The sequence below is a fragment of the Mytilus galloprovincialis genome, chromosome 12, assembly GCF_965363235.1.
Source record: "Mytilus galloprovincialis chromosome 12, xbMytGall1.hap1.1, whole genome shotgun sequence".
Lineage (NCBI taxonomy): Eukaryota > Metazoa > Mollusca > Bivalvia > Mytilida > Mytilidae > Mytilus > Mytilus galloprovincialis.
This window is the reverse complement of record NC_134849.1, coordinates 70,618,106-70,646,069: the sequence shown is the minus strand read 5'-3', so window position 1 is coordinate 70,646,069 and position 27,964 is coordinate 70,618,106. Positions and strand designations below refer to the sequence as shown.

Below are 27,964 nucleotides of genomic sequence, written 5' to 3'. Positions count from 1 at the left end.
TTATGTTAAGGGAGTAAGGTAACCGTTACAATTTAAGAGAATGTTTCTTAAAAATTTGCAGAAATTTATTTTACTTTTCAATAGAAAAAAATTAAAAATTGCAGCATGAATGCAACAGCATGATTGCTGAAATAATGAGTTCCTAGCAACAAAGGAACATACGTATTCCCTTTAAAACACTTGGAAATGCATGACAACAAAAATAGTTGGTCTCTGTCTGATATCTGTCAATATCTATTATCCAGTGCACATGACACAACATGTTTTGAGTTTGTTTACGCACCGATAGTTGAAATTAAACCGTGTTTGCGCATAGTTCATTTAGTAATAAGACGCAAAACAGTATAGCTTGGGTTTTTAAATTTAGTCGGAACTGTAGTAAAAAGTTTTCCCCGAGATTTATTTTTAAATCACATTCTAAATAGTTTTAAGTAAGTACTTTTTTTTTAACTTAAATCTATAGATTGTTATTTTTACTTGAACAATTTTGTATTAAGGTAATAAACCACGGAAAAAAATTGTAGGTATATTGCTTTATATATTTAATTTACAACATCGTATTTAATGTTGACAAAAAATCCGTCATTTATGTTTTTCGAATATAATTCGTAAAATGCGTCTTTATCATAAAAAAAACCACCCATGATATATTAACTCATATACTCATATATTTTTCTGTTTAGTCTGTTTTTTATGATATACATTTGACGTGAAACTGTACTTATGTATCCCGTCATACTTTGAACCACACCATTATTTTATTTATTATTATTACTTTTACTGTTAAATCTGGTTTTTGTTATATCTACTTTACGTGAGTCTGCATTTATGTATGCCGTCATACGACAAAATTATTTTTATGTCTACCTGTGCGAATTTCAAACGCGCAATTTTACACCAGTAATGAAAACCTTCTATCATTTATTGATAGACTTTACATAGATAAATTCAGCCGTATTTGACGTGAAACTGTACTTATGTGTCCCGTCATACTTTGAACCACACCATTATTTTATTTATTATTTTTACTGTAAGTCTGTTTTTTGTTATATCTACATGTACTTTACGTGAGTCTGCATTTATGTATGCCGTCATACGACAAAATTATTTTTATGTCTACCTGTGCGAATTTCAAACGCGCAATTTTACACCAGTAATGAAAACCTTCTTTCATTTATGGGTAGACTTTACATAGATAAATTCAGCCGTATAAGAAAAACAAAATGAGAATGTTAAATTTGATGTATGCCTTTTTGTGCTACTTTGTTACATTTGTTGTTTATGTAGTGATATTAAGATGATAACACAATATTGACTGTTGTACCCCTATTTTTGACATTTTTTACTCTTTGAGTATGTTTGTTTTGTTCATGCATCGTTGACAATGTAATTGAATTTGATGCGACTGTCTAAAAGTGAGAGGTTTAGCTAGCTATAAAACCAGGTTCAATCCACCATTTTCTACATTAGAAAATGCCTGTACCAAGTCAGGAATATGACAGTTGTTATCCATTCGTTTGATGTGTTTGGACTTTTGATTTTGCTTTTTGCTTTTTGATTTTCCTTTTTGAATTTTCCTCGGAGTTCAGTATTTTTGTGTTTTTACTTTTTATACACCAAATTTGATGAAAAAGGACTGAGCCATCGGCTTTTTACTGTTATATACACGGATAAGCTGTGCATTTCAACAGCTTGTTTTTGTAAAGACACACTGCATCAAAGTCAGATTGCATCAGGTTTTTGGATGACAACCGTTTTAGTTTCATCCTCCGGTTTTGTTTTTACTTTGTTTAGTGTTTACAGGGAAAGTATTCATTGTGGTGGATAACAATTGAGTTTGTTTTCACTATTATATTTCATTTAACTTAATTCGAATATAGATTGTTATTGTGACTATTGTTACTATTGTTTGTCTCGTTGTTTTTTTTTTCCATTTTTAGCCATAGCGATGTCAGTTTATTTTCGATTTATGAGTTTGACTGTCCCTCTGGTATGTTTCGTCCCTTTTTTATACATGTACATCAAATGCGGTGAGCAAAATGAAACTGTATAAAAGAAAAGTGAACAATAAGACTGTTTGATTGTTGATTGAAAATGTCTTTTCTAAGTCGGGAATATGACATTCGCTTGATCGGTTTGAGCTTTTGATGATGCCTATGATTAGGGACTTTCCAATTTGAATTTTCCTCAGAGTTCCGTATTTTTATGATTTTACTTTTTGCTTAACGACCAGTGTCATATTTTTCATTCTGGTTAGGACTAGTGAAAATATAAAAACCCTAATGCAATCTATACCTATAACACTAGAAAGCAGCATTTCACAAAAACAAAATTATACATGGCTGTACGATCTATACAGTTTAGTAAATAAGTGAATTAACAAAGGAAGTAGGTCCAGTAAGACCCCCTTTTGGCCCCAAAATATAACAGTTTTACAAAATTGTTATAATGTAAACTTGTCGTAATTTATTGGAAAGTAGAATGCTTCTGCTACATAAATATGAGCTGATTTTGACAATTCAATGCACATATATCGGTTACTAGCATCATTAAGTCATGCTAAAAAGTAAAATCACAAAAATACTGAACTTAGAGGAAAATCTAATCGAAAAGCCCATAATCACATTGCAAAATCAAATAACAAAACACATCAAAAACGAATGGACAAGAACTGTCATATTCCTGATTTGGTACAGGCTTTTCAAATGTAGAAAAATCTTTACTATTTTAGCATGTTAGTTAAATTTTAGACGGTTTCCGTCTTAAATGAAAGTGGCCGCATTTGTATTCATTCTTAAGGGGGTTCGTGGGTCTAAATAATTTATATAGGATTTCTCTATATTTTTCTATAAATTAACTTAATCTTATAGTTAATAGAAAAATAAAATAAAAAAGTGGGGTCACCGTTCATTTGCGCTCACAATCTGCCTTCGAAAGAAGCATACATTTTTGTAAAAGTTGATTTTTTCTGTTGAAGTAATAGGAGAAATAAAGGTAATATCGAAATAAAAAAGAGAAATTTATTACAGAAATCGCTAACATTTTACAATAATTTAGTTTAAGTACAGCTTATATGGAAATTATATTAAAAAAGATAGGTCACCGATGAGTTGAAAAAGATATTTTAATTTCAGAGCCAAAAAATGGCATTTTTCAACCAAAGGGAGATAATTTGGAACTTTTTCAATGATGTATTCATTTTGAAAGTCATCTGGGGCCAACACGAATTGATTGTATTGAATAATTTTTGTACCATATGATAAAGTAACAACTACAAAAGGAAATTAATAAAATTTGTAATGAAAAACAAATGTTTGATTTTTTTCTGAAATTTTTATACCCTCGAGCCTCCTTAATATTGAAATGTAAGTTGTAATTGATGATAATACATAGCATACTGTACATAAAGGTTGAGAATGAACACGGATGCGGCCACTTTCATTTTTGACAAAAGCCTTCTGAAAAGAGGCATTTTTTTGCATATTTGATAGATTTTTCATATTTAAGCTTGAATCGGAGCGTTTTTTATGACTAAATCAGTAAAAATCTTTTACATAAACTGATTGAATCAACAGAAATAGACACTAAAGTATTTAAAAAGTGTCCAAAGTCTTTCGTCAGATGAACCTGAAATATGAGGCCAAAATTAGCCCTTACCGGACCTACTCCTTTAGAAATTATTGCGTGCATTTATTATTTCGATTTTGTAATTTTAAACTTAAATGCGATTGAATTGTTTACGATTTTGAGAAAAATCCTGTTAAAAAATCATATAATATTTCAAAATGCGAGTTTTTATTATTGCGTTTACACTTGTCGCATTTTTCGCAATATTGAAAACCTCGCAATAATTTCTGAATTTACGGTATTTTAGTTAAAGTCATAAGAAACGAGTGACCGGTGAAAAATAATGTTTTCCAATTCTTGAACCAATGCATACAAACATCATAAACTTAGTCTTCTGTTCAAGAATTATTTTTTTTTTCGCATAAATTTCGAATAATCGTCAATTTTTTTTTCAATCGGTCAGTGTTATTTTGAAAATATGGCAGGTAATTAAAGTTCGTGTTTTGAAACCGAAGTTTAACGAGTGTCACCTGTTTGTCAACAATAAACAAAAAATCAACAAAAAAACAGGGAAATTGAGCACGTGTTTAACATGTACATTCAAATAATAGTTTATTTTAAGGACATCCATGCGTATTGCGATCACCGGATTTTTACGAGATGGGTCACACTGATGTCACTTTGCATACGGAAAATATGAAAGGAAGCAATTAAAATAAAGTAGACTTTTTCTAAATATGAATAAATCAATCAAAAAATAAACCGACAGCGCCAAGGCTAAAAATTAAAGGACAAACAGACACATAATTGTACACACAACATTGAAAACATAAGAATAAGCAACACGAACCCCATTTACAAACTAGGGGTAATCTCAGGTGCACCGAAAGGGTAAGCAGATCCTGGGCATGGTCCACATGTGGCACCCGTCGTGTTGCTTTTGTTATAACAAATCCGGTAAATAGTCTAATTCGCAAGGTCACATTCATGAAAGGGAAGGGGATTGTAGTTACGACGTAAGGAACAAATCCGATATCATTTGTGAAACGGTTATTCCATAACGGTCAACCAACTCGTGATGGCGTCTGTAAAATTTACGAAGGGATGATGTCAACTGCACCAAGGACTTTTTGCCCATAAATGACAACTTTTATGATTTCTTTTTTTCATTTTTCCCAATAATAATGAAAACTATGATATTCCCAGCAAACACACACATTTTTAAAACATGTTTTGAATGTCATATGGACGTCTCTCACAAAATATTTCAATAATATATTATTTAAACGTAACAAATGTTTATTTTATTGTTTTTGAAATGTTTCATTTCTAACATTTTTTAAAGGAAAATGTTTTTACAACGGTAACAAAGTATTATTTGCTAATATCTTTTATCTTCTCAAACATTGTTCTTAAATATCCCGTAGGTAGTTTATAATATTAAAAATAATACTTTTTTTTTCAATTGGTATTTCATATTGTTACTGCATTTTAGGTAAATATTTTCAAAATATCCAAAAAAACATTCTGCAAAAGAAATGTTTTACAGAAAATATTGTACTGCTATTTGAATGAAAGGTTTTATAACGTAAAATTAAAATATTTTGCATAAAACATCTGAAAAATATCAGCTTAATGTTTTTCTATAAAATAGTTCGATATACACATTATTTAATAGTCTTAATGATACTGTATTCAACATTTTACGGATAGGAATGTAATACTTATCATGTTTATATAAAATTTATTCAAAACCCCACAAACAACGTTTTATGAAATTAGCTGGTTTTTTTTTTCATTTCATCAATATCATGACAAGCAAGATACTATACCCAAAATAAAGGTGTTTTTTTAAATCTTCTAAAAACATATTACTTAGTTTATTTTTATGTTTTGGCATACTTTTTGCATCAATTAAGGCTTTGAAACAATGAAAAAAACTTGTTTAAAGATTAACCATTATGATAATGTCATGCAACGGTTGATCTAATTTGATAAACAGTATTTATTTGAAATGAACGTCGCAAATGCTTGTGATATAATTTTTTGAAGAAACACTTTTACAAGGTCATATTTACAAAATATTTCTTCTACGCAGAAAATAAATATAACATGATATACTAGCGACATGTGTTTATGGTCGTATATCTTTAAAACGCTTGATTGGTCGGTTCACCTTACAATTTACAAAATATGTTCTATTACCCTGATTTCGAAAGTGGATTTGCATGGCGGTCAAAATGAATTAAGCTTATGCTAAAATGAATTTAGCTTATGCTAAAGTGAATTTTACTTATGCTACATTGAATTTGAGCTTAAGCTAAATGAATTTAGCTTATGCTAAAATGAATTTAGCGTAATATGATAACATGAGTTTAGCTTATGCTTAAATGAATTTAGCTTAAGCTGAATTATGATTTAATATATGATCAACTAATTGTGCTCTCCAATGAAAAGCTCACTTCCTTAACTAATTGGTTTGACAGTTGCTGCATGCCGTCTTTACTAAAACTAAACAAGTAAATTGATGATCATCACACAGACCATAATTCTAAACTTCAATTTGTTGACTAATTGTAATGGAATTGTACAGGATTGAACACGTTTACTGAAAGTTATTAAAAATCCGCAGTGAACGCCAACATCTTTATTTAAAAAGCTACCAACTGATTTTGATGAGAGGTGGCTAGGACCTCAAAATAGAACAAACATATGGCTGCACTTAAAACCTTAGAAAATAAAAATAAAACAGGTTAGTATCCAAAACAAACCACTCAAGATAGCGCGTGAAAAAAAAGCAGAATACATATTTCGTGGAAAAATAGTGAAGATATGAAAAAATCTTACTATTGTTGAAAACATAACGCAACTCTATACAAATGTTATAAAGTCAGGTTGAATCCACCAATTTATAAATAAGGAATTACCACTACCAATTCAGGAATTTGACAGTTTTAACCATTCGTCTGATGTGTTTGAGCTTTTTATTTCGCCTTTTGATTAGGACTTCCGTTCTGAATTTTCATTTGTGAGTTTATTTTTTCTGGTTTTTCAAATTAATTTTAAAATTTTGAACCATTGTATATTAACAACGTTTTCTGACATTTCAATAACTAATATCGCATAGTACAATCAGTTCAATTATTTATTGCACATTATGTATCAAATTTACGATATAACACAATATTTGATTGAAAGAAGCATGTCAACTTCTATAACATTAAGCATACAACGTAGTTTTGATTATTGATTATTTAGATGCATGCTAACGAATGCATATTTACTTGTATTGTAGATCAGGGTCAATGGCAGAAGGAAGCAATTCTAATTCGACAGCAGGTAAAAATAAAACCAGTTGCTTTACAAACACAAGAACTCTGTTTAAATATTTCGTCTAGGTAGTTTAGGATCAATCTTTTTTATTAAAAAACACCTGGTTAACTGTTATCAATATTTTAAAATAATATATATAGAAAAGACTATATATAAATGAACAGTACTCGATTGGCTGCAAGTAAAATATATATGAGAGATCTTTACAACCTTTGGAAGACTTTATAACGTGTTCAAATGGAGTTGTTCTTGCATTAAAAAAAAATTAAAAAAAAACCAATTCCCTGGTGATACAGGAAGAATTTATGGCAGTGTTAGAAGTGTTGGATATGTTGCAATTGTTTTCAAGCTGTTATTTTCTTTTTATCGTGAAGTTCAGAAGTTGACATTTAAAGAAATGTAACATGCAAACATGATATATAAATATATAATTGAGCAATACATTCAACACCGCATCTTTTCGTTAAGAAATACCGCAGTAATGCATTGACGTGAATGATTCTTCAATTGAAAGTAGTGGTAAGTTAAAAATATATAAAACACAAAAATGAGTCTTCATCAAAGTATAGATTTCCTTGACCATAAACGCCAAATATTTGATTTTTTTTTTCAATTTCAATTGCAGTTTCTACCTTTTTAGATATGAGTTCGACTGATGAAATTGATGTATACTTAATTATCAACCTGGTTTCTTCGACGATATTTTACTCTTCAAAACGTTTCTCATTTAAAATCAACATAAAGTTTCAATTTTTGTTTTTGGTGTATATGTTTTTGTAAAACTAACATCATAAATATCGCGGTAAAACAGAACATATTGGTAAAATTATCACATATTATGTAAATTGCTATGAATGTAACAGGTCGAGAACTCTATATTTCTTTACGTCAGAATATATTTGCATAGTAATTTCCCAAACACAAGGCCAATACGGCCTTGAAAAACAGACCAATCGACTCAATGAGCTACAATGCGTTGTGGACTACTACGAGTTTACTACAACCGGAATACACGTAGAATTAGTGGAAGAACTGTCAACTAATATAGTGTCTGGCATTCTCAAAATATATGTTTTTGTTCTGCGAATGTGATTTTTGTAAAATATATAACACAATCTTCAATTTGGATGCTCAGATTCAAAATGTATTGTTTACGGGCTTCGCTATTCGACTTTCCTTTTCGTCTTGTTAAAAGTTGTTGAACAGGTTTTTCTCCATTGGTATGCATTGTACCTATGCAATTATTTTACGACCTGAAACAGTGAAATTTCAGATGAAATGACCACTGTCCACTATGAAATTTTTTGAGCTCTTTTAAACCTGTATAATGTCATTTCAAAATCATTTCTGCCTAGAAAAACACGAATACTTTCATTGAAACATTTCTTTCTGTACTGGATGTGAAAAATTTTTATCAGGTCCTGAACTGAAAGTAAAAACATTATAATATTCAGTATGCTAAAAATAAGTGTTATGAAAGCGGCAGGGCGGATCCAGCCATTTTAAAAAGGACGGTCCTAACCCAGGATAAAAGGGGATGGGGGGTTCCAACTACATGTCCCCATTCTGGCAAATGCATTGATCATTCAAAAAATGGGGGTCCAACCCCCGAACCCCCCCCCCCTTTTTGGATCCGCCACTGAGCGGGTACGGTATATAGCTTAATACATTTTGTATAACTTCATCCATCGATAAAGTCCGTTTGTTGCTAGTTTTATCACAAAATATACCTCAGAGTTTTTTTATCGTTCGGCTGCTGTCATGTTGACGTATGTGAAATATCTCCAATATTGAAAGCTCATGGATCACAGTGGGTGCCACATTACCTATTATTTTAATTCTAAAACGTGCTTTGTATATAGAAATGAGAAGATGCGGTATGAGTACCAAATGAGACATCTTTCCAAAAAAGACACAATCTAGTAAAGTAAGCAGTCAAGCTATAATTTACCCCAAAATTACTTGTGTAAAACAATCCAAAACACAAAAAAAAAAAACAAAAAAAAAATATAACCGGCCTAATATAATATATAAAAGGAGAAGAATAAAATTCAAATGTAAAATATACAAGTTAAACTATGCCTGTATATATTGTTTAAAGATGTCAATCTTATTTTCAAAGCTTGTATAAACAACTATACACACAAAGCAAGCAAGCCAACCAAAGTTTTACTTTGCAAGCAATAGGAAATCAGCTGTAATAATTTTATTTATTTTGGTAAATGTCCGAGCCCGTTTAAGGGACGACATAAAAAGTTCAATGAAGGATAAGAAACTTAATTCGCATAGTTTTTTCACTGACCCCAACACCCCCTCTCTAAACTTAATTTTGGAAAAATTGATTGACCAATATATATTTATGTAAAATTGATTTTGGATCGATCAAACTTGCAGCACTTTCAACCCCCCCCCCCCCCCCAAAAAAAAAAAAAAAAAAACTCTTCGATTTATCCTACATCGATCTTTTGATGTCGTCCTTTAAAAAACGAAAACAAAATGAAACTATAATTGGTGACTTCACTACCTTCAAAACAAAAGGAACAGTTTGGAAGTCACGTATACTGAAATGTGACAAATATAAATACTTGTAATTTGTTCACACTGCCATGTATGTAAATATTTCTTCGCCTTTTTACGAACACAAAATTCAAGGATCACACATTTGCCTTTAATTATCTATGCGGAAATTGCTGTACTCGTGAATATTAGCACCGACTGTTATCGACGGCTTACTTTACACTAGTAAGTTTGTCTTATGGGTAATTGTTTTTCGCTGTTGTTTCATTGCTGTCGGGTGGACAAATACATGAAATCTCCGTGCCATCATCAAATATATTAATGGCTATATATCGGGTAATTCAAACCCTTTTTTCTTCGCATAGAAACAACTCTTCGTTAATCTGAGCATGGGAGGAATAATTTGTATCACGAACTGTAAATGAGGATACACAAAATGAAAAACTAAGCGAAATTGTGAATCCCGCATTGCACGAAAAAATGTGTTGTATTTTAGTAAATAACACGTGTTCTCGGTTGATTGTAAACGCGTAGTAGTCCATCATGCATTGTTACTCATTTAGTGGATTGGGCAAAAACCTAGGTAAAAATAAATTGCGTCACACATAAATAAACAATTACATGTGAGAGAACATAAGTATGCTAATTTATGCATTACCATATAAGGTAGTGGTCCCGACCTGTGTAATGATAGGATGTACCTGTGTCTACAATACATTTTCTTATTTCAGACGACAATATTACCACTAATGAAATAAGAATTGTATTACTTGGACGAACAGGAGCGGGTAAAAGTGCTACTGGAAACACTATTCTTGGCAAAAAACATTTCAAATCATCAGCAAGTGCTGCTGGAGTTACTAAGCGGTGTAAACAAGGTGATGCAACGCTGGACGGGAAGAATATTCTAGTGGTTGATACCCCTGGTCTTTTTGATCCTGAAATGTCAAATCAAAGGGTTATACAAGAAATAGTTAAATGTATTTATTTCACCTCCCCTGGTCCTCACGCGTTCATTCTTGTCGTAAGTGTTGGTCGTTTCACACAGGAGGAAGAGGATACTATCAACCTATTTGTTCGTATTTTTGGGGAAAAAATATGGAATCATGTCATTGTTCTATTCACAAAAGAAGATGATCTTAGGGAGGATGGTATAGCATTTGAACAGTTTCTTCAAACAGTTCCAGATGTATTGAAGACAATTTTGCAAAAGTGTGGAAATCGTTGCATTGCATTTTATAATAGAGCAGTTGATACAACGAAGCAACAAAAGGTGAAAGAATTGCTTACTTTGATACAAGCAACAGTTACACAAAATAACGAATCATTTTATACAAACCAAATGTTCAAAGATGCTGAAAATGAACTTCAACGATTAATGGCCGAGGGTGGAAAGAAGCGTGGTGAAGTTCGTAGTGAAATAAACAACGAAAATGTTACTTTTTTATCTGCATTATGGGAAGGTGTTAAAACCTCGTTTGTTGGTGCGTGTTCTGGTGGTGAAAATTTTGGCCCAGTTGGAGCTATTATTGGTAGCGTTATTGGTTTCTTTGCAGGATTATTTTCTAAATGATTACACTTCATGTATATGTCATGTTCCTGGTTTTGAAAGTGTTTACTAGCATGTGTTTATGTTAATTTCAATAAACATTAACAAGGAATTGTTCATAGTTATTGTAACTTTTTATCAAATGACCATAACAAAAACTAAAATAAATTTCTCATTTGTCGCTCTATAAGTTATGATCTTCTCAGCATTTTGAAAGCATTTCCATTCGTCAATCATCTTTAAAACCACTTAGCAATAGAAATTATACTAATAAAATGCATTTGTAATATTAAAACAAAATTTTGAAAATAGATACTAAGACAACAAACAAACAGAAAAAAGAGAGGGTATGTTTAGATATTATTTTGTGCCATATCATAAAGGGAATTGTGTCTATTATTAGATGGCAAAACGGGTATTTATCAACACAATTCCCTTGATTCACTAATGGCGGCAATAAGTTTCGCGTGCAAAGGACACAGAGAATGTTTCAAAGAGACAACAACCCGACCGGAAAAGTGGGAAAAAAGCCGAAGGCCACCAATGCGTCTTCAGTACAGCGAGAAAATACCGTACCAAACGCGTTCTTCAGCTGGCCCCTAAACAAAAATGTGTACTAGTTTAGTGGTAATGGACGTCATACTCAACTTAGAAATATATAAAAGAAACTAAATTAAAAAAAACATACAACACTAACAAAGGCCAGAGGCTCCTGACTTAGTACGCCGCAAAACAAGCATCTGGATTAAACACGTTTTTTTTATATCTCAAATCTCTCTTTTTCCTCTAGATCCTGCCAGATCACCTGATCACCCTCTTTTTTACATGGAGGGTCGGGGCGTATTAATTTGACTTCGTTTCTATGCTGTGTTCTGTGTTCTGTGTTCAGTTATTTGCCTTTTTGTCCTTTCTTCTCTTTGTCTTTGACTTGTCAGTTTATTTTCGACTGATGAGTTTGAAGCTTTTATTGGTATCTTTCGCCTTTATTTCAGTATCGTTACACTGTTTTTTCTAAGTCTTCCTTGATCGATTGCTAAATTAACAACAGGGTCGCCTCTTTCCATTTGGACCGTAACAGCATAGTTATCATCCATCCATAAGGACAACTGGACCCCACATTTATGAACAGAGACCAAAGATATATGCACCTCTTAGTCTTTCCTTCACCGAATTCGCCCGTAAATAAACATAAGCGGCAGGGTTATTCGCTAAGGGTACTGTAATTATCATCGTCATTCTCAGTAAACTCCCCTTTATTTTGTTGAACCCGTGTGCGATATGTATACTCACACACACAAAATCCGCTTGTCGAAACCCAACCCTGTAATTTTTACAAGAACACACTTACAGCTAGCGGGACAAAACATCTGAAACTTGTTATCTAGCTGCAAGAAAGTGCTTTATCTTGATATCGAATTGACTGATTTCCTCCAGTCAGCTGGCAATTTGCCCCTGAGGTTCAATAAATTTTATCAGCCATGTGAGGTTGTTGTTGTCAGTTTGAATTAGGAAACAACAGCTACGTATAAATAGTTATCAAACGTACCAGGATCATAATTTGATACGTCAGACGCGCGTTTCGTCTACATAATACTCATCAGTGACGCTCAGATCAAAGTAGTTATAAAGCCATACAAGTACAAAGTTGAAGAGCATTGAGGGTCCAAAATTCCAAACAGTTGTGCCAAATACGGCTAAGGAATTCAATTCCTTGGATATGAAAATCCTCAGTTTTTCGAAAAATTCAAAGTTTTTGTAACAGGAAATTAATCAAATTGACTATATAATTGATAATGTCAAAACTGAAGTGCTGACTACTTGGCTGGTGATACCCTCGGGGGCGAAACGTCCACCAGCAGTGGCATCGACCCAGTGGTGTGAATAGTTATCAAAGGTACAAGGATTATAATTTAATACGCCAGACGCGCGTTACGTCTACATACATTTGTGAGACTCGTCATTGACGCTCAGATCAAAATAGTTATAAAGCCAAACAAGTACAAAGTTGAAGAGCATTGAGGATCCAAAATTCCAAAAGTTGTGCAGCTAAGGTAATCTATTCCAGCTGGTACAAAATATCTAAATACACAACTGAATATAACAATAATCATCAGTTCCTTCCAATGTGGTACAATATATATGTTGTTTCGGCTAACGGGATAGCAAAGGAAAATGTTCGCTCCTGTTCCATGGTGTCCATTATAAATTGGTAAGACAGGGGTTTCGTTACAACAATTTACTAAAATAATTTAAGAAACTCGTCAACGATATATATTTAGTTGTTATTGGCTTTGAACTAGCTGTCAGTAACTGCGAGTACATTCAGATCTGAACTTTTTTCTTTTTAATGTTTGGATGTATAAGTACCATGTCACACCAAGTTAATTTTTTTAAGCCGGCCTTGCAAGGGCTGTAACGCCAGTCAAGGTCGTTAAAACTTCCAAAGTGGTCGTCTGTGTTTTTGTTCGAAGCAGTTTCTATCCATCTGATGAGTTAATATAAAAAAGAAGATGTGGTATGATTGCTAATGAGACAACTATCCACAAAAGACCAAAATGACACAGACATCAACAACTATAGTTCACCGTACGGCCTTCAACAATAAGCAAAGCCCATACCGCATAGTCAGCTATATAAGGCCCGATAAGACAATGTAAAACAATTCAAACGAGAAAACTAACGACCTTATTTATGCAAAAAAAAAATGAACGAAAAACAAATATGTAACACATAAACAAACGACAACCACTGAATTACAGGCTCCTGACTTGGGACAGGCACATACATAAATAATGTGGCGGGATTAAACATGTTAGAGGGATCCCAACCCTCCCCTAACCTGGGACAGTGGTATAACAGTACAACATAAGAACGAACTATAAAAATCAGTTGAAAAAGGCTTAACTCATCAAATGGACAAAAATAAGCCTTTTTCAACTGATTTATATGTTATTAGTTTGTTCTTTTGTTGCAATGTTACGCCACTGTCCCAGGTTTGGGGAGTGTCAGGTGTCCGCTGCATGTATGTGCCTGTCCCTAGTCAATAGCTTGTAATTCAGTGGTTGTCGTTTACTTCCGTGTATCATATTTGTTTTTTGTTTATTAGTTTGTTCATAAAATGCTTTTGTTTTCTCGTTTGAATAGTTTTACATTTTTCATATCGGGGCCTTTTATACTGTAAACCAACTTATTTTCACGAGCACCTTATTTTCGTGGCTTTCGCGCATATAAATCGTTGTGAAAATTTTAAAGTTGGATCTTTCCTCGTATTACTTCATTAAGTATATTTGAAAATCGTGAAATTAAATCTACGCACTAGAAATCATTATGGATAAACGTGAAATAAAGTATCGAGAAATATGATAATAAAAATAATTTGGTTTACAGGAAATCTTTAATTTCAGCGCCTGTCCCATTTTAGACCAATGCGACACATAAAGTAAGATGTGGTATATTGTTTAACATAAGACAACTGAACTCTCCACAAGAGACCGAATGAAACAGAAATTAATAACTATAAGTCACTGTATGTTATTTTACAATGGGCAAATTCCATACAGCATAGTCAGTTTGAATTGATAGATAATAACTGCAATGGAAAAAATTCAGTTGAAAATATTTACGAATAAGGAAATACAGCCGAAATTGTAAGTCGATACCTTTACTTTAATCATGTATTGTTGGGAGTTGGGTACTGAAAAACGAAAAACAGCAACAACGATCAGCAAGACAAGATCTACAGAAAGATAAACATTGTCGAAATTGTCAGACGACTCTACATATAGCTATATAATAATAGAAGTGTTTGCCTTTAAACATGTTTAAATGACGACATTTACATTTTATTTTTTTTTTCATTTGGGCAAATATTATCAAAGTTGTAATGATATGTTTGACACTTGTTAACCTATTTTATGTTGCTGTCTCATTAGTATTTTACAATTTTATTTAAGAATTGAATGCTTCTTTTTGTAACTTTATAGGGTTGTAAAAGCGTTTACCGAAGTACATTTTGTATGAAGCGCAGAAGCGCTTCATTCTAAAAATATGCGCACGGTCAACGCCTTTACTACCCTATAAAGTTACAAAAAGAAGCATTCAATACTTATAATTACATTTATTAGCTAGGATCATGAAAGCACGATTTTTATCAAGTTTTTATTTAATTCACCTGTGCACTTTATTTTGGGACCTCGTGTCATCATGAATGATATATTTTATTGTGTGATGCAATTGATTAAGGAATAACACGTGATGTGCAGTTAGCCAATCAGAATAACGTATTATAATGAAACATACATCTAATGTAATTATTCGTACATACACCTGAAAAGTGTTACACAGAAAACAAACTAACATATAAAATATATAGATAAGAAACTTTTATATTTTTTTTTTTATTTTCTCTTCTTCGTCAACCATATTCACATTGGCATCTTGCATCACCTACAAATATTTATAAATTTAAATTATTTAATTTACGTTACATCAGTTTTTCTTTCCAAACAGTTTTAAGACGACTAAAGAATACGGGAGAACATAAAGACTATTAACAAGATACCAGTCTTGTATTACAACTACAGTAAAATAAAACAGTTCTTTTTTTTTCTGCAATCAGTTTTTTTCTGTTTGGTTAAAAGTTTATGCTGAATTGAAACATTATATACAGTATTTATATATCTTTTTTAATGCATCTTTTTATGGGGATATCAAACCAGGAATGTGGAAGAATGGAATGTTTACTGTAAGTGACCACTACAGTCTAATAAAAACAGTAAACAAACAGTAGAAAAAAAATAACTTCAGGGTTTCATAAAAAGAAAATCTGCGTGGCCAGACCACTTTTTTTTTCTTGCTTAAAATTTCACATTGAAAAAAATTCTATGGAGCATTTTTTTTTTTAAATTCATAGATCAGCCGCTTTGCATTTGAGTCTACAGAGCAGTCAGTTACAATAAAATTGAGAATGGAAATGGGGAATGTGTCAAAGAGACAACAACCCGACCAAATAAAAAACAACAGCAGAGGGTCACCAACAGGTCTTCAATGTAGCGAGAAATTCCCGCACCCGGAGGCGTCCTTCAGCTGGCCCCTAAACAAATATATACTAGTCCAGTGATAATGAACGCCATACTAATTTAACCCTTAGGCAAGACATATACTAAAGTCATAAGAATCCAACCAGTGTCTTTGCATTAATGTTTTGATAGATTATGATTTTGAAAACTGTTTTTCTCTACCTCCTACAAACCAGATACTAATTTAAAGACTACAACCTTAAGTACGTACAAGTAAACTATGAAAGCATTGAAATATGTAATTTGATACATATTTTACAGTACATCGGTATCACTTCAAAACTTAAAACCTGTCTTAAATCACACACTTTTTCACTCTTGAGTTTTGAAAAGACATTAGTAGGCACTTGTATAATCATTTTTAAATGTGATTAAAAACGATCTAGTTTTCTCGATTGCATTGTTTTACATTGGTCATTTCTGGTCCTTTTATTGCTGATTTTGCAGTATGTGTTTTGTTCATAGTAAAAGGCCATATGATAACCTATAGTTGTTATCGTATATGTCATTTTAGCGGAGAGTTGCCTTATGCCTCTTTATTATTTCTGTAAACTCGTCAATATACAATTATTCGCAGTTAATGAACATCTAAACTTTTTTTTTTTTGTAAACTGTTGCTTCTCGATTTGTCTATTTCATTTTTTCTCCATTGAATTCTGAGTTTTAATTTACAGTTTTGTACCTTCAGTATATTCCGTCTCTCTTTTTTAATGTTAAAGATGTAAAACATAATTATGGGATTGTCATCCTTTCGAATAAAATCAACTAAGAAAGACCTACAAAATTGTCATTTTAAGACAAACTGTGTTTAGTCAAAAGAAATGACGGGGTAAAGAAATAATGTCAGCTTCTTTCATCTTGCAGTAAACCCTATTCTCAAGATTGGACGTAAGTTCTGCTGCAGGTGGTGTTTGAAAACGGAGTAATGTTCAGTTCAAATGAAGAAGTTAAATTCGATTCCCCTTGTAGGGACATTGCCACGATTTTGAATGTTTTGACCCCTTACAACAGCTCTTGAACGGGTCCATCTGTATGTTGTATGTGTAACAACTTGAAAGTAAAACTAATATCCCTATCAAACTCAATAAACACTTTGTCCCGCCCTTTATTCCGATCGTTAACTAAGCATAACATGCAGATAGATACCTATTGAAATGATTACTAAAAAAAATCCGGTTTGTAGGAGGTAGAGAAAAACAGTTTTCAAAATCATGATCTATCAAAACGTTAATGCAAAGACACTGGTTGGATTGTTATGACTTTAGTATATGTCTTGCCTAACTGACTTTGGTAGATTAGCCATTTCAGAATCTAAAGAATCATGGGTAATTTCATTGTTCGTACCCCAAAATGAAAATAACGCCACGTCATTGGTTAAATTTCCATTGTTTATGACATTTTTAACCAATCAGGACGTTGTGGTGTACCATTTTGAAAATATTACCCAGGATGCATTCGATTCTGAAACGGCGAATTATAGTTGATCCATTGGCAATCATACCACATCTCCTTATTTTCATATTTCTTGTCGCATAATTTTGAGTGATATCAAATTTTGAAGGGTTTATTGGTTTCAATTTGATGCAACACACATACAGCTGATGAACATGATGAAATAGCTATTATAAGTGGCAAATTCTCGGCCGAGTTATAGTATAAAAAAAATATGAATAAGGATAAGTTGTAGAAGAGGGACGAAGGGACAGTCAATCTCTTAAATCTAAAACAAACTGACAACGTCATGGCTAAAAGTGAAAAAGACAAACAAACAACAGCACACACGACACACATAAAAAACTAAAGAATAAACAACACGAACCCCACCAAAAAACTAGGGGTGATCTCAGGTGCTCCGGAAGGGTAAGCAGATCCTGCTCCACATACGGCACCCGTCGTGTTGCTTATGTGATAACAAATCCGGTAAATTGTAAATTTGTCGTATGACAACAAACAAATAGAGAAAAAATATATATTAACAGCTACATTGTATAGGGCTTTGCACGGCCTTCAACAATGTGCAAAACCTATACTGTATATAATAATATAATTGACACAGGTGAAACGATCCAAACGTGAAACCAAACGGCTTGGTTTAAGCTTAAAAGAGCAAACAAAAACAAATATGTACGAACTAGTATATAAAAGAACGGCCTACAACAATCAACAAATATATCGTAGCGTATATAATAAAGAAATGCGTAAAATGACAACAAAACAACTAAGGAGAAGGAAACAGCTCAATGCAATCAATGGGTCTTCAACGCAAAATCTCGCAAACAAAAGAGCTTCAGCTCGTCCCTAGCCAATAATGGATACTAGCTAAGCGAAATCTATACCATTCTAAACGCCGCACATTATACATGTTCTAAATACGTTTATCTTTTTAAAAGGAATATTTTAATAAGAATGTTGCGTACAGAAAGGGATTTTCATGTATCCATGGAACCATTGTTTTTCAGATATTCCGTTGACTTCTTTTTGCTAATTTTGGGAATGAAAATCCCTTTTTAAATAAAGTTGACATCAAATCGTTTTTCAAAATGTTAGGTTGCTCAGTTTGTAGTTTTCTTTGTAGTTTTTCAGACCATTAATGTCATTTTATGTTATTTTTTTATAAATTTTTACTTGAGTGATAGTTGTCTCATAGGCACTTATACCACATCTTCCTATATCTATTTGTTATCAAGGAATTTCACTTTAACAAATTAATCATTCGTATAAATAATGTGTCTAATGTTCGATCTCATCTCTAATGGCTTAATTTATATTCTACATAGCTGACTTAGTAAATATATGATTATTTAGTATATGTTTTTCTAGCATTCAATCTCCTTTGGTATATATTTTTTTCTAATTGCCACATTGCTTACTAGATGTTAGCACAAACACATCGCTGATCCATACAATGGCGTCTATGTGCTGGACAACTCCATCCGTTTATCGCTAAACATTCTTCACGTGTTCCACTCGGACAGCCTAAATACACGAAACAGAAATTATAACATTTTTTTAAATTAAGTTGAAAAGGTTAGTTAATTATAATTTTATCATGTATTTGGTGTTAAAAAAAAATAGTAATTAGAAACGAAATGACACGATATTACGAAAGCAATCAAATTAATTTTGAACGTTATTACTTTTCGAGTGGTACCCTCAATTCTATGGGTTCAAAAGCGCGAAGATCATCTTAACAAGAACAGGCAGGTATAAGGAATTCGATGTTAAGGGATTACTTATGGAAATATAGAATTAGAGGAGCTTATTTGGACGCAAAACTGGCTGTAAATTTATCATTTTTACATGTCTTTTGAAGGACGTGCGCGGAGTACGCCATAACCTGAATCCACATATAAAGGCACCCTTTTTCATGGAGAAACATGATAAGGGGGGATCAACGAAATAGTTACATCTATATATAGAAGATACACACTTTAAGCCTACATCTAGATGAATGTTGGTTATTTGAGTCGTTACTGTTTTGTCCTAATGACGAAATTTGTTTCTGTCTGTTAATCTTTTTACTTTAGTCCTTGTGGAGACTTTTTTTGTCTAATTTAAGGGTTTGCATCGCTTCCCCTTTTTAAATCATTTTATGCAGAGTGTTTATCTTACCTATCACACCAAGGTGTGTTCTTGAACTACTTACTTGATCCAGTTAACGTACACACACAGTTGTTATCAACACAGTGTAGTTCTGATACATCATCACACAAAGTGTGAACACATTCTGTTACAACACCTCCAGGACATGTTTCCCCATTTACCACTAATATGACAAAAAGTAAAAAGATAATTAATTAGTGTATGATAAATTTCCAGTGGCGAGTAGTTCATGGAGATTGAGACAGAAAGAAAAAAACGTAAATCAGTGAGGCAGGTTTCTTTAATGAAAGGCTTCTTAGGTGAAGGAGGTCAGTGTTTACTACTATTTGGGGAAAAAAAGAGAATATGTTGAATGCCAATGAGACAACTCTCAACACAGAGACAAAATGACACAGAAATTAACAGCTAATGACAAACTTATGTGGCAAAAGTTTTATAAATCTTAGCAAATTGATGCCACCTTAATTACGGACACTGATGGTGAAAAGTCCTGGTGATCATTTGTAACAGCAGTTAATCCTTTGAATAGTTAATATTATGAAAAACAAAATCGACCGAACAGAATACATTGAGTCTAATTCTTGTACAATCAATATGTTTTTATGATTAAGTTTGGTCCAAATGTATATACATACTGGTGGGTATCAATTTTATTATTACTATTGTTAAGGTCCAAATTGTTCTGACATCTGACGGATTTTTTAGGGCTTGGCTGCATCGTAGGACCTCATAGATTTATAATTATAGAAAACATGGAAGCAGACGAACAAGACATGCAGACAAAAACTATCGGAAACTATTATTTCAACTACAAAAACACTTAGTTAAATGTAGAAAGCCTCATTTACTTTATTTTCGTCATTTGACATCACTTACTGACTGGCAGTCATACCATAGTTTTAAACATTCTATAAAAAATGGCCAGACATTACAAATGTAACAAGAAGCAATACATAACTTAGGACCATATACATAAACTTTGTAAAAAGAAATACACTTACCAATGAGGCAAACAGCAAATAAAATTAGTGTGATCTTCATATTGAGAGGAAAAGATTACACGTTTTACAAGCGTGCTTATATTGTAATAAATTATCAAAGTCGTGACTCCGAGACGTTTTATCTCTGTTCTAGTGTAGAATTATGACAATATTAAGAATCGTTCATCTGCATACGTCCAGTCTAGGCAGAACTAATCGCTTAGGTGCCGAAAATACGACGACATTCGTTTTTTTTTCTATTAGTCGAGTGTCGCACTAGTCAAACGACGAAGTGGTAGCTTTTCTTGAATTCTGCGCTCGCAGATGAGGTGTTGAGCTCTCTTAGTGATTGTGTAAATGGGGTATCTTATTCTCTCCTTTTCGTAACATTTGGGTCAACTTTCTACAAACCTAAACTGCAGTACAGTGCACAGACGAGATTTATCGGATAATTTTGTGCTAAAACTAGTTTGAGCTCACTATTAAGATATTTCGCTAAATACTGCGATACATACAGTGTGTTCTTAAAACAAGATCTTTAATTACACAAACTACACATATATGCATAAATAACAAACGGTTGACAAAATCAGGTCGAGGTATAAAAAAAGAAGAAATCAACTAGGGGGGAAATCAAGATCACATATAGTATTACTCCTATGAGAATGCAAATATAAAATTGAGAAAGGAAATGGGGAATGTGTCAAAACGACAACAAACCGACCGTAGAGCAGACAACAGCCGAAGGCCACCAATGGGTCTTCAATGTAGCGAGAAACTCCCGCACCCGTAGGTGTCCAAAATATACCTGTTTTGGCCAATATAGTAAATGTATAAGGCTTGATATGTGGACGAGATACGTATTCGTAACAGTCATGGAAAACCATGCGTAATCCAGAGAAGCAATCCTAGTCGGAATGGAAATATTCAATCTAATGATTGGTACTGAGAGTGTCACGATCACTTCACATTCAAGATCCTTTGCTACAACTCTTTGTGATGGAGAATAGCTGTACCTGTCCAATATCCATATCTTTTCCATGAGAGGTGAAATATCTTCGTTCTAAGTCGACCCACTTAAAAAAAGTAAAGGCATTTAACAATGAGCAAAGCCAATACCACATATATGAGTTATTGATTGCGTCCATTGGCAGATTTTCCATGTATAAACATGTTGAGTGCTGTTGGTTCTGTTGGTAACACATATAACAGAACCACCAGTACACAATATGCATGAAATATTTGCCAATGGACGATTCAATCAATCAATCAATAACTAAAATATAATATGCGCGATAACTATAGTATAATTTCTAGACAAAGTAAGCCTTACCTTTCTATTTTTATTAACATCATTTGACACTTGCAATAATTGATTATCAATAATGTTTGCAAGACGTGTTTGAATAACGTTTTAAAGTAATTACCAATTAATCAATAGATACACCTTACAGGTATATATAGTTTAAAATTAACTTCAATAAAACCAGCAGTTCATCTCATCATGCTGAATTATTCATGGTTTTTACTAATTAAGGAATATGCAATTATGATATATACTGTGTGAACTATGTAAAGATGAGCGAAGATATCAATGTATTTTCATAGCTTCGATTTGACTTGTATGAATTCATAAACAGCTACTATGCGTCTCCTAATGTCTTTTAAAAAGGATTTGCAATTGTATGTGACGTCATCATCCCATGATTATGATGATGCGGACAGTTAATCCAATAGTTAAATTGTTTATAAAGATTATGGGATAAGAATGTACAGTAAGCTACTGTCGATAAACTAGAGAAAAAAAATGGGAAATGAATGGATTTAAGTTATAATATATTGATTCGAAATCTCAAAGCGAACGAGTTGTGTTGCATTAACAATACAGTAATGCTATTGAATCCAGAATATAAGTTTTTCACGGTCCTTCCTCGAAATAATAGCAGGTTTAAATATACATATACGTTTTATCTGTAAACAATTAGTGCGAAGATGGTGTATTAAATTGTTAGTTGATTTCACATAAGAAAAAGTGCATGCGTTCCTGTCTAAAAGAATATCACCGCAAGGAGGATAATTAATACTCATTACGAACGCGCTGTAAATTTTATACAAAGAATAAACACATGTTAAAGATAAGGATGAAGGATAACTAGAAAGACAGCTATAACGAAACGTTTGTGTACATGTACTTGTAAATGTTTTGTTTATATATATAATGATAATTAGGTAACATTTATTGTGGAATTTCTTCAAAATACATTTACATGTATGTGATACACATGCTAATCAAATCAAATAGCTTTTAGCATCGTCCGTTAAACCTATGAACTGTGTATGCGGTGAATGAATTCATTGCAGATGTTTGTTTGTATATATTGAAAGGAAAATATTGGAATTCGTGTCAAAACATAATTATTAATGTTACCCAACAGTATGTATAACATTCGATGATTTTGGGGTACCAGAAGGATATCATTTTATTTTCTGTCAACAGACAAATAATTGTCATTTATGTTATTTTTAATTTTCAATGGAAACAAAAGAGCTTCAATTACATTGAATAAGGATAATTGCTCGAATCTAATCTATTAAAAGCATAGTGAATATTGATTAGACAATAAAAGTTGGAATATAAAAGAAACATTCATTATAAAAATCGAACTTTATCTATAATATTTCCATTTGAATATACCTGACATTTCATATACTGCTGAACATGCTGAATGATACTAGGAATGTTCATAAATTGGTAATCAATTAATTACTGTAATACGAATTCGAAAGGTGGCCAGCAAATTGAAGGAAATGAGTAATTTTACTAATATTACTACGCCTGAAGGAATAGTACACCAGACCAAACGTGTGCCTGTTCTTGGAATCGTTTGTCCATTACTTACAGTTATACCGATATTTATAGGATTAGGAGTGTCATTCTGGAGGTATCATAAAAGAAGAAAGGCTCTAGTGTATAGAAAAGGGGTAATGAGTCCGCAAGAAAGACCCCGGATCAAGGCACCGAGTGCCGCGATGAAATGGGAAGTTGAATTTACGGATCTGTTGCAATATGTTCGCCACAAAAAGGAAAATCATGAAGAGACGGAACCGGAAACAAAAAATCCTGTTGCGAAAAAATACGAAACTACCGAAAGCCCAATAAAAACAATCACTGAAAGTAAAGATAATAAACCGGAAGTTCGTGTTGCCCATGGGAAATATTGGGCAACACCTAGACGAAAAAGTGCTGATTTCGAACTTATGCCTGTTATTTCAAAGCATAATATTAAATACAATACAAAACAGGACGATGATAGGACTAAAAGAAAATTAATTGAAAATGCAGTTTGAAAACAATGTGACTGTGTGACTGACAGAAAGTGATGCATTCCAACACGATACTCCCGGTTTGAAAATACCGTTTAAAGTTTCTTATAAATCTAAAATAGACCAGGGCTTGGCTTTGTAATTTTAGCCCTGTGTTCCAAAGATAAGTTTGAACGAGTTTATATCGTCTATATTTGATATAATTGAATTGACTTACGCATGCCAAGATAAAATGTCCGGCTTAATAGATTGAATTACAGAAAACGTGTCATTGTTTTCGCTTTCAATAATCCTACTAGGTTCATTTATAATTTCTTTATTATGATAATGCCTGCAAATTTTAAAAGTAGAAATACAAGACAGAGGATTACATGTCCTAAATACAAACAGAAGATACATGTAAACAAGAGTGTTTTCAGATACTTGACATGTTGCCCTTGACACAGGAACGGTATTTTATTCAGGTTGAGAATAATAATTATGTAAATAATTTGGACAGTAGACGCTCATTCAATATCATCCAAAGCGGGACAATTTGTACTGTTAGTCGAACTTTAAATGATAACTTTGAGAAGGTTAATACTATAGTAACGCACTTCCTGTGCACGTAAAATGGAAACAATGGGATTCGTAAAGATATCTTATACGTCTACTAAATGAAGAGACCGATTTTATAGAGCCGCGACTCCTCTGAAACCATGCAAAGTAGGAAATGTTTGTGATATGACGCATAAATGTAGTGTTTTGTGCTTCCTAAATTGTCTTTGAAACAATCTTTTTTTCTCGAAAACGGCATTTTTTTTTAAAGAAAGATACTAATTCGGAGACCGTTATCGATCCGTATCTTATACGATTTCGCGCATGCTCAGTCGAGGTACTGCTCTCCGGAAAAACCTTTTGTTTCAACACGTGCTCAATTTTACTGCGAATTCGCTGGCATCTTCTAGTATATATTACATTATAAGGGAAATAGTTTTCAATGAAATGGATCAATGTAGCGTTTTGAATAGACCTCATAGCCTTCGTGATTATGTTTTCCACAAATCGCGTGTATGATTCTGTTTTGTTGGTTTTATATTTTACTTATGTCAGAAGAGCATCTTGATTTAAATTGTTATTTATATAGATGTAAATATATTATTTATAAACTCAATGTAGATAGTTGATATTGAATTAAAATGTTAATTTGTTTTAAATTTTTTTAAAACATTTGGTTGAACTTCTCATATAATTCGATTAACCAGGGTTAGTACAATTAAATGAAAAATGGTTAATGTTGATATATATACATTTGTTTATATTTTGTATATGTATATTCGTGCTTATTGGTTAGTTTAAAGGTCTTTAATTCAACATTACAATGTTTAAACTGCAGGTTTGCATTTGCCGGCATATTTGTATCGTTACGGCATCTGTAATTGAACTTAGGTTGTTGGAACATTCACACCTACATGTAAACACTATTTAAAGCGCCATTTGTCACAACTCGACCCATTCAATATCTTTGTAAGGCGGGTAGCGGACTCACCCGAGGATTGCCGATTGTGTAAAGTGCATTAAACCATTGTTCGGCTTTATAGACTATACAATAGGTTTTTTTTTTGCTGAATGATGCTTTCTCTCTTTGGCTTAAAATAGTTTAAAATTGAGGGTATATATTATGCCTATTCATTAAAATATGTCTTCATGAATTAGGTTATTGGCGCAATTGTTTTTTACTTTTTAATTTGTTAACGTACAGTGGTAAATATTTCATGCATATTCATGAAATAAACAAATTAAAAATAAGTGCAATAGGTAGTTCCTGTAAAAGAGGTAGTACGGAATGAAGGTCGGTAAACTATGACTGTCACTAGAAAAGTAGCGTACATTGGATAGGGACTGAAAGGTTGCCTTCCAAAGAGGCCATATACTATCCCCTAATAGAGCTGTACATTGGATAGGGACTGAAAGGTTGCATTCCAAAGAGGCCACACGCGATCTCCTAATAGAGCTGTTGCAAAAAAAAAGTCGGAGAGTGTGGTACTCTTTTTATACGAAAAATCGGATTTATCGTCCCCATCCTTATCGGAAGTGTCCGCGTACTTATGCACCCTGCACTGCTAAACGGAGGCCCACTTTGGCAATGGTTTTAGTGTCGGACCAAGTGGGACCATATTTTACTTCTTCCCCGTCACCTGATACAATATGTCTGTATATCTCTACTCGCGGGCAATATGTTTTAAGGGTCTTATAAATCTTTAAATATCAGAACAGTAGACTGTTCTGTAAAAATATCGGTTTGTCAAAATTTTGATTATGGCCTTTTCACTAGTATACACGATTGAGAACCGAAGTGGGGAATGGGTCAAAGAGACCACATTCGATATAAGAGTTAAAAAGAAGCAGTAGGTCTTCAACACAACGAGAAAATCCCGAAACCCGGAGGCGGACTTGAGCTGGCCAATTAACAGAAATGTATACTGGTTCAATGAAAATGGATGTCATACAAAACTTCAAAACATAACAATGAACTAAAATAAAAAATAAAAAACACATAAAAGACCAACAAAGGCCAGTTGCTCCGGGCGTGGGACAGACGCAAAAATACGGTCGTTAAATATGTTTGTTGAGATCTCCAAACTCCCCTATACCTCAATCCTATGTAGATTAAACAAACACATAGCAATACATAAAGTTAAACTCAGTATTGTTCGCATTGCAGGAAAAGTTTACAAAACAAGAGACCAGATGGGTTTACAGAATAGAGAATTGAGATAAAAAAAAACACAAAAAAAAAAATGCAGAATAAACGGCAACAAAATAAAAATCAAACAGAAGCCCCAAAAAAATAGGAAGCGTTATTATAACGAATAGATAATAATGGGTCAAATTTAAAAGATTATAGTAACATGGCTATAAAATTTAAAAAAAATAAAGAATTGAAGGAATACCAGCCAGACATTCATGCAAATGCAGCATAGATAGGAAGACACTATTATAATAGCTTTTGCACTTGCTAAATTGCTAATTTTTTCAAATAATTTATGCTGATAAAAATATAATAACACTAAATGAATATGAAACAGTTACCTAGGTATTTATAGATGAGATTTTTTTTAAGTATAGTGTTAATTTATCACAGTAATTATAATATTATCACAAATCTTGGCAAAACACAGAGGTAATACGTCAATTGCATAACTATTAACATAAATATTATGATCTTCACGCGTGTATTATGAAGGGCAACATAACATCAGAACAAAACAAGAAAATACAGGACGCTAAGCCAAAACCAATGACGAAATTCCCGTTTTTAGAAATACATATAAACATCAAAGCACAAATACTAGACAGTTTAGAGAAGTTGTAGTTAGTGCGAGTCTTTAGCTATAAATATGTAAATAAAATAATTTTATTATTATTAAAAACTGATTCTTCATGCGTGGTCGCTGATTTTTCTCTCGTACATTGTTAGAACTGCAGCGGTGTTTATAAGATTCTACACTTTGATGAGCTGTTTTATGTACCCTACATGTTATTTACGCCGAAACAATTCATCGAAAGACTTTACGGATTTTTTTTTACTTTTACGCTCAACCTTTTTAAAATTTATTTCTGTATGCACTGTATGCATAAAGGGGAACTGCAAAAAAAGTCAATTTAAGTATCAATAAATATTTTGTAAATATTTTAGAATGTCAATTGAATTGCAACAAACGAAGCATGCCAACTTGTAACAGTTTTTGGCAAAACCTTTCGGAATTTGGATCCTCAATCACGTTTTCTTCTTCGTACTTTAGTCAGCATTTACCAATATATTGTGTAGTTGATGAAACTTTGACCATAAAAGTTGAGTTATGGTTCTTTGCCAGTATAAATGTTTGATACAATAGACCACTTTCGAGTTCATCCGTCACCGGAAAAAAATCGTCAATTAGGTGCGCCTTTGTGACGTCTTTTACCAGATAGAGGGGATCGCCTGTATCCCTGCACTATTAACGTTCATCAAGCGTCTTAGTGATCGTCAT

General features: G+C 32.7%; 1 protein-coding gene across 1 annotated transcript; it reads left to right on the top strand.

Annotated features, from left to right (window-relative positions):
• Positions 1–332: 332 nt before the first annotated feature.
• LOC143054707 (GTPase IMAP family member 4-like) lies at positions 333–11,149 on the top strand. Its single transcript, XM_076227724.1, has 3 exons — positions 333–431; positions 6,863–6,906; positions 10,149–11,149. Exons 2-3 carry the CDS (start codon positions 6,873–6,875, stop codon positions 10,988–10,990), a joined length of 876 nt encoding a protein of 291 aa, XP_076083839.1. The 5' UTR covers positions 333–431; positions 6,863–6,872; the 3' UTR covers positions 10,991–11,149.
• Positions 11,150–27,964: the final 16,815 nt, after the last annotated feature.

Excerpts from the sequence above, each read along its gene's own strand:
- LOC143054707 (XM_076227724.1), top strand. The coding sequence starts at position 6,873 with ATGGCAGAAGGAAGCAATTCTAATTCGACAGCAG. Across the intron at positions 6,907-10,148 it reads CAATTCTAATTCGACAGCAG|ACGACAATATTACCACTAAT; the intron begins GTAAAAATAAAA and ends TTCTTATTTCAG.